This window comes from Cucurbita moschata, unplaced genomic scaffold (genome assembly GCF_002738365.1).
Source record: "Cucurbita moschata cultivar Rifu unplaced genomic scaffold, Cmos_1.0 Cmo_Scf00002, whole genome shotgun sequence".
Classification (NCBI taxonomy): Eukaryota; Viridiplantae; Streptophyta; class Magnoliopsida; order Cucurbitales; family Cucurbitaceae; genus Cucurbita; species Cucurbita moschata.
The window spans coordinates 280,017-288,926 of NW_019268518.1; the positions used below are offsets into that span (position 1 = coordinate 280,017).

At 34.5% G+C, this 8,910-nt stretch overlaps 2 protein-coding genes across 2 annotated transcripts; both read left to right on the plus strand.

Moving 5' to 3' along the window:
• Positions 1–4,058: 4,058 nt before the first annotated feature.
• Positions 4,059–4,448, plus strand: LOC111460051. The gene has a single exon (XM_023103135.1). It carries the CDS (start codon positions 4,059–4,061, stop codon positions 4,446–4,448), a length of 390 nt encoding a protein of 129 aa, XP_022958903.1.
• A 1,745-nt stretch (positions 4,449–6,193) lies between these two features.
• Positions 6,194–6,556, plus strand: LOC111460061 (basic form of pathogenesis-related protein 1-like). Its single transcript, XM_023103147.1, has one exon. It carries the CDS (start codon positions 6,194–6,196, stop codon positions 6,554–6,556), a length of 363 nt encoding a protein of 120 aa, XP_022958915.1.
• The last annotated feature ends 2,354 nt before the right edge of the window (positions 6,557–8,910 follow it).

Below are 8,910 nucleotides of genomic sequence, written 5' to 3' on the forward strand. Positions count from 1 at the left end.
CATATTATAACATAACATAACATATAGGAAGCATATCGATCCACAGACAATTCACCCATATAAATATTTATGACACGTGCAGAACCACAAGACACGTGTCAACATCAAATATAACCATGCCGATAGTAAGGTTACTTACCTGGCTAGCTTAAGTCGTTGTCACGAATATATCTTTAATGAGAGTTCAATTCCATCCTTTCAAATCCGGGTCAACCTATATGAGCCCATGACATTAGTTTCGGGTTTGAATTCGACAATATTATTTCTCTAATTTACATTGGTCCATTGTTAGAAGTCTTGAAATGTTATATATCTATAATTATATATTTATTAAAAATCTCATTTTTCATTGTTATTGTTGTATAAAAAGTAGATACTGGTAAGTTATTCTGAGCTTTACTATTCGTATTTACGCGTCTGTATTTACCTTTCCCTCCATATTTAGTTTCTGGTTTTTAATTCCGTAATCTCTTTTTTATCTGTTGTTTGGATCTCTATTTCCAAATCTTTGCCTTTTAATTCTGTTATCATGTATTCCAAATTTACAATGTATCTCTTTCCAAATCTTTCCCGCATTGTTTCCTATTTCTTTATCGCATTGTTTCCTATTCATAAGTTTTATTGGTCATTCTATCTTTAATCTATTCATTTGGCTGGCTGCCTGATAAAAATTTAATCTAATATTACTAATCTGACCTAATTTACTAGAATCGTATAAATAATTGACATTTAGTTTCTAACTCAAAGCTAGATCGGTGTAATAATTCAATGAAGATCTAACTATAATTGGTTGTGATTTCTAAAAAAAATAGGATAAAAGAAAAGGAAGATTTAATATATATATATATATATATTTTGATCAGATCTATTATTGATTTTCTATTTCTTTTTGCAATTACTGTTACTTTCTGGCGTAAGGAGGGGTTGAGGAGAGATAACTATGGGAAGGGATGAGAGGGTGGTGGAAAGAAGTGGGAAATATTGTTTTTTTTTCTTCTTCTTCATTTATTTATTTATTAATTATTATTATTTTAACTATTTTTATTTGTTTATTTGTTTATTTATTTGTTGGGCTATTACAGAAAATTTCTAAATCCCACTTCCCCACACAAAGTTGCCATTACAAAGCTCAAGAAAAACCATAGTTACCATCTAAGAGTTACCCGAGTTTGTCATATCTAACCTATCCCATTTAATTCTTGCACTTTCAAGGAGGATTTCTTATGAAGACCACTGTAACGACCCGAAATTTTCTGCTCAATTTAAGGTCGCTACTATATACGTACCATAAATATTGAATACGGAAGACTTCATTTAAATTCCATAAAACATAACCTTTATCTTAAAACACAACCATGGACTTACGTGTTTCGAAAACATCTTTAAAACGATACAACAAAAGACCTGAAATAAAATAAATAAGCGTTTAAGTTTAAAGCATCTTATTCTAGCCTAAGTCTAAGAAAATAAATACCACTATCCTATGCATGTGCCATGGTCTCTTGTTGCGATGCCGTCATCAGCCATACAGGAATGCCTTGCCTTAACCTGAAAAAGTAGTAGCAATACTCAGTAAGTTACCCCACTATTGGGGTTAAATGCAATAATCACATGCAAATGAGATGATGAGACCTATCTTTCAATCTGTCTTCCTACGGTGCTGTTCTAACCGGTAAATTTGGACGTGTACCATATACTCTACACATAGCCCATACGTGCGAGTACGGGCTCACCAGCCAGTTCGCACACTGCTGGTCCACTTTCCTTGTCGGGCGAGCATACTTTGGGAGCTCCTTAGGCCGGACACCCGTTAGCACTAGTAACCGTCACAGCAGCGCTATGCAAAACATAACGATCGTTGTCCTGCCCTTGGATGTACGCGTCCGTACCCTTGTTTTGGAATAGGGGTATCCTCCAAATGCATGAGCACACATAATGCATGAGGTCCCCAATATTTCTACTTTTATCATTAATGAATATAACCCCGCTATCATCTTTCATGCTTAACATGTCATTTCTCCTTTTTAGTCTACGTATCATACATATTCCTAACGGAGTTACATTTCATTTCATTTGTCGTGATATCATGTCATTCATAACATGTTGTATACATACAATTTAGAAAACATAACATAATTCTCCATGCTTTTAACATGTCATTTCATAACGTGGAATTCATACAACAATTACCTCAATGGTCACACAAAACAATCTAAACATGACATATCACATCACAATATATCGTATCATAAACATGGAGTATCGTAAACACTTCGTGGTCATATTGTTCCCTAACTTATCATAGCCTTAACGTTCTTATACCTATCACAGACATATCGTTACATGAACGTACCTTAGTCATATCATCTCAGGAACGTATTCTAACGCTATCGTTCTATCAATCTATCACAAACCTATCCCTTTCTACCCATATCCTAACCATATTCTTTCAACAATCTCTTCTATCCATAGCACTCTGATACGTAACCTAACCTTAACGTTTCATGAATAAATCTTACTACTATCATTACATTTTGTTTTATGCATCCTTCTCGTATCCTATCTCAAACATATCCTTGAACACATCGTACCACAATTATTATCATACAATTCACATATTATAATATAACATAAACATAATATAAGCATACCGATTCACAGATAATTCACACATATCAGTATATATGACACGTGCAGAACCACAGGCACGTGTGAACATCAAATATAACCATGTCGATTGTAAGGCTACTTACCTAGCTAGCTTAAGTCATTGTCACGAATATATCTTTAATGAAAGTTCGATTCAGTCCTTTGAAATCCTAGTCAACCTACGTGAGCCCATGATATCAGTTTCAAGTTTGAACTCTAGAAAATTATTTCTCTAATTTACATTGATCCATTGTTAAAAGTCTTGAAATGTTATATATATATAATCATATTTTTATTAAAAATCTTATTTTCCTTGGTTATTGTTGTATAAAAAAAAGTAGATACAATTGTTTCAAGTTATTCTGGCTTTACTACTCTCTGGATTTCTCTAGATTTACCCTATATTTACCTTTTTCTCTATATTTAGTTAGTAGTTTTTAATTTTTTTTTTTTTTGTTGTTGTATCGGTTACCTTTTAATTCAATTCTCATGCATTCCAAATTTCCAGCGGATCTCTGTTTCCAAACCTTTCCTTATCTCAGTGTCATTCCAAATTTTCAGCTGATCTCTGTTTCCAAACCTTTCCTTATCTCTTTGTTCTTGTTCACAAATTTTATTGGTCATTCTATTTTTAATCTATTAATTTGGCTACTGATATACATTTAATCTAATATTATTAATCTGATGTGATTTACTAGCATTTGTATAAATGATTGACATTTAGTTTCTAACTCAAAGCTAAACCATTGTAATAATTCAGTGAAGATCTAACTATAATGGGCCGTCATTTCTAAAAAAATAGGATAAAGGAAAATGAAGATTTAATATATATCTGATTTAATATATACCTTATTAATCAGATCTATCTTCACGTAAATCTCTGGTGAATCTCAACTAGGTAAGGTCATTCTCATTTTTTTTTCCTATGTAAATCTCACCATTATTGTTTTTCTATTTCTTTTTTTGCAGTACCTATTACTTTCTGGTGTAAGGACAAAATGAAGAGAGGCAATAAGGACGGAATGAAGAGAGATAATTGTGGGGAGGGATGAGAGGTTAGTGGAGAGAAGTGGGGAAAGGTTGTTTTAGTACTGAAATTGGATGGGTACTATGATCATTGGGTAATGGTCATGGAAAACTTTTTTAGTACAGGGTTTGATGGAGAATAGGATTCCCGCAGCAATAGGACACATCGTTTTAACAGATACCCAGAAGAAGCACATTGAAGATCATAAATTGAAAGATTTGAAAGGAAAGAATTATCTATTTCAAGCATTAGATCGTTCGATCTTGGAGACAACCCTCAACATGAAGTATATGGGAATCTATGAAGTAGAAATATCAAGGTTCGACACGGGTAAAGCGTGCACAATTCGCAATCTCTTCGGAAGGAGTTTGAAATGCTGCACATGAAGGTAGGAGAATCTGTGAATGAGTATTTTGCTCGGACCCTTAGCATAGCCAACAAGATGAAACTAAATGGTGAGAACAAAGAAGATGTTGAAGTAGTCGGAAAGATTCTGAGATCTATGACCCCCAAGTTTGATTATATTGTGTGTTCCATTGAGGAGTCCAAGGGTACAACCATCTTAACCATTAATGAGTTACAAAGCAGCCTGCTTGTACATGAACAACTCATGAGTTCTCATGTTGAAGAAGACCACGCTTTGAATATCACTCATGGTGAACAATCTAGAGGAAGGGGTCATGGTCGTGGAAGTTTTAGAGGCAGAGGAAGGGGACGAGGCAGACAAACCTTCAACAGGGCCACAGTGGGTGCTATAATTGTCACAAGCTAGGACATTTTCAATGGGAATCTCAAAGCAAGGAGAAAGAGGCAAACTATGCAGAGACTCAAGAAGATATGCTGTTGACGGCTTGCGTGAATATGAATAAGGCCAATAGAGAAGATATGTGGTTCCTTGACTCGAGATGTAGCAATCATATGTGTGGGAAGAAGAAATATTTTTTTAGATTTTGATGGAAGTTTTAGAGATTGCTTGAAGTTGGGCAACAACTCAAGCATGGTTGTAACAGGAAAGAGTAATGTACGGCTGCAAGTTAATGGAATCATACCTATGTACTAGAGCTGAAGAAGAATTTGTTGAGTATTGGGAAATTGCAATCAAAGGGGCTTACCATTTTGTTTCAAAATGGAACGTGCGAGGTGTTTCATCCTGAGAGGCTTAATCATGGAGACAAAGATGCCTTTGAATCGAATGTTCGTACTGCATGCTATATCTCGGCCTGTAGCATCCACTTGTTTCAATACAATCACAAAATATATTTAACAACTTTAACACTATAGATATGGAAGACTCTTGAGCAAAAGGAGATGGTGGATCCATATCTTGAGCAAAAGGAGATGGTGGATGCAGCTCAATTCTCCTCTCCTAGTAAAAATTGTGTGATGGGTAAACAATCATCAATTTTTTTTGTCCACATAAAAAAAAGAAGCATGTTTTGAAATTTAATTGAGAGGGGAGAAGTTCAAATTCGGCACTTTTTCACTTAATGGTTCTTAATCATCTCGCTTTCAACATTTTTTTTTTTTTTTTTTTTTTNNTAGAATCCATGGAAGTCAAAGACATAAAATTAATCCTAATTAATTTTTTGAAATGAAAACTTTATTTTATTTGAGAAATTTTATTGGGTTGGAAATTACGATATACGTTGGAATTCGATTAGCTAAAAATGGTTTTTATAAATAATTTTTTATTTTAACTAATTATTATTATTATTATTATTTTATAATAATAGTAAAGTGAATATAACTCAATAGTAATTAAAATGTTAAATTAGGTCGGAGGTTCTGTTTCATCCACTCATCTATGTTTTAATTTAAGATTATTTTTTTAAAAAGAAAAAAAATACAAAAATTCATAACTCAATTAGTCATAAATATTTCTAAGAAATTCTCCTTATATAAACCCAATCTAACTCGATCATAAAATTTTTGGGTTAAATTAGTTCATTTATTTACTCACAATTTAAGTAGAATATTAACCTTATTTATTTATTTTCAAATATTTAATTAAGCCACTAAATTTTACAATATATTTAAAAAAAAGTAGTGGAAGAATAAATTAAATTAAATTAAATTAAATAAAGCAATAAATATATACTAACATGACAAGTAAAAATGTATCTTTTAAAATTAACCATAATCTGGGTAGATTAAGTTCCATTAATCCTAAAAAAAATTTATAAACTAGCTAAATCTAGAAAATTTTCATTTATTTGAACCTAATCCAAACAAAAATCTCTTAATTACACATGGAAAGCCCGAACAAATTCATTTCGGTTGAACTTGCAAACTTGATGCATGACAAAATCAGTTTATAATTCATCGTTTTCCCCATAAATTCCATATTATGTTTTCCATCTCTACATAAATCCTTCCCTTATTTTCAATCTTCATCTCATCTCTCATCGGAATTATGTGGACCCAAACCCTTCCAATCATGGCCACTTTCATGTTCCTCCTCCCGGTGACTATCTCGCGCTTCACAACCGCGCTCGAGCCCAGGTCGGCGTTGGCCCCATGCAATGGAGCAATACCGTGGCCGCGTACGCTCAAGCCTATGCGGAAAAAAGAAAGGGTGACTGCGCCATGATTCACTCAACCGGGCCGTACGGGGAAAACATAGCCGCTGGGTACTACCCTGAGTTTACCGGGGCGGATGCGGTGAAGCTGTGGGCGAACGAGAAGCCGTTGTATGATCATGCGTCGAATAAATGCGTGGGTGGTGAATGTGGGCACTACACTCAGATGGTGTGGCGAAGCTCGGTCCGACTTGGATGTGCTAGAGTGCCCTGTAAGGCTAATTCTCAGTTTGTTGTTTGCAATTACAATCCTCTTGGCAACTATATTCGGGAAAAGCCTTATGATTCTTTGGTGGTTTGAAGAGATTTGGTTTTAAAAATTTTATGAATGGTAATAAAGTTTATGAGAGAATCATGAATTTATGAATTGAAATAAAGCTATGGTATTGTCTATAATAGTATTATATTGTCTTGTTTGAGTTAACTCCAGTGACTTTGTTTTAACCTCCTTGAGTTAACTCTTGTGACTTTGTTTTGACCTCCTCCCCTATAAACCCATGATCATAGAGTCTCCCCTCTAATTAAGTACATCATAGAGCCACCCCTGAAGCCTGTAGATTTCTAGAACAACCTTCCCTTAATCGAGGCTCGACTACTTTCTTTGGAGCCTTTGAACAAAATACACCCTTTGTTCGACACTTTTGACTACAATTTTGAGGCTAACAATTTCTTTGTTTGACATAGCTAAGTTAAGTTCATGGTCTGATAACCATGTTAAGAATCACGAATCTCTACAATGGTATATGATAGTTGTCCACTTTGAACATGAGATTTTCTCATAGGTTTGCTTCGGGCTCCTAGAGATGTATTCTTTACTTATAAATCTACGATCATTTCCGAACAATCTTCAATACTGAGAACACCAGCCACCAGCCAATTCCTGTTCTAAGTCACTCAAAAGAAATGCCCTCGGCAGAGATGTGAAAAACCAGTCCACGGTGTTTTTGAACTCCAAATCGAGAGATGCACGGCGGCATTTAACTCCGCTGCACTATGAGACTCACACCGGAGACAAAGGCCCACTGTCGCAACCTAAACTTTTAAAAAAACATACATATTCATAAACTTTGAAAAGAGTAGGATAAGAAAATGTTTAAGAATTTGTTATTTCCTAAACTTTGAAAAGAGTAGGATAAGAAAATGTTTTAACAATTTGTTATTTTAAAAGTGTCTAATAAGTCTCCAAATTTTAAAAAACTAACAATTTTTAATATGAAAATTTAACCTATTCAACTACTATTTTAAAAATGATGAATTTATGGGCTAGAATGGAAAGTTTAATGGATCACGTCAGACTAATCGTAGTGCAACCAAGTGAGTCAATTGGGTTAGCCACTAGCCGACTCTACCACACTCTACCACTAAACTTAGCCAAGCCCTAAACTTAGCCATGTCAATAGAATACTCAAATGTCGAACAAACGACTCCAAAAGAAAATGGAAAAGAAAAGGAGTCGAGGGGAGGTGTTGGATGAAAGTCCCACTTAGGGAATTTAAGGAATGATCATGGGTCCATTGGGGTGAACTCAAAGTGGACTTGGATCAAAGTCCCACTCGGCGAATTTAGGGAACGATCATGGGTCCATTGAGGTGAACTCAAAGTGGACAATATCTTCGTAATGGTATGATATTATGTGCTTTCTTACCAATACTGCAAAAATAAATGGAGAATTACCAAGTTTTAGGAACCATCCATCTCTACACTGATATGATACTGTCTACTTTGAGATTAAGTACTTTCTGCTTGTTGTCCTGTGAGATTATTCCTTACTTATAAATTCATGATCATTTCTTAAAGACTCTCTCTTAAAAATTTTACACACGGAGAATAGCTCCCATAATAGCTGTCAAATGTTGTTTGAAGTCAACGGGAATAAATGCCCACGACCGAGATGCGAAAAACCAGTCACAATGTTTCGGCCTCCAAATCGGGAGACCCACGACGGCGATTGGCTCTGCTGCACATAACTCAATAGTAATTAAGATATACTCGATGGTATTAATAACACATGCGGAAGCAATTTGGATTTTAGGCACTTTTAGAACATCAATTATAATAAATAACTAGCATGTTCATAAGTATTAAAACTTAATGAGTTTAAATACTAACCTTTTGTAGTTCAAACTCCTTTTTCCTCATGAACCGGTTTCGAACCACCACTAGTGTCTTTTCCACTATCCTCCGGCCTTAGAACGGGATTGTGGAATCCGGTGAGTGACAAAACTTGGGAGGGATTTTGTATATGTGAAGAGAGTGTTTGTGAGAGGTTTTTCTCAAGGTTTTTCACCAAGAAGAAGAAGACGTTCCATGTACCATGATCACTCTATTTAAAGAGTCATGTTTGCATGTTTATGCAAATTTGAGATCACCAAATTTTGACACTTAAAATTCCACTCAAATGTTTGGGATTATGGGGGCAAGCAAGCATGTTTGAGTTAACCAAATTTTGACACTCAAAATTCCACTCAAACTTGTGGGGTTTAATCGGCAAGCATGAAAGTTTGGTTAAACCAAATTTTGACACCTCAAAATTCCACTAGCATGGATTTTTCCATTAAATGAAGTCAACATTTTGACTTTCTTCATTTTAATTCAACAATTAATTTGAATAATAAATTTCTAATTAAAGTAACATTAAATGATTAATTAAACTAT

Coding starts and splice junctions, on each gene's coding strand:
- LOC111460051 (XM_023103135.1), top strand. CDS start 4,059: ATGAAGGTAGGAGAATCTGTGAATGAGTATTTTGCTCGGACCCTTAGC.
- LOC111460061 (XM_023103147.1), top strand. CDS start 6,194: ATGCAATGGAGCAATACCGTGGCCGCGTACGCTCAAGCCTATGCGGAA.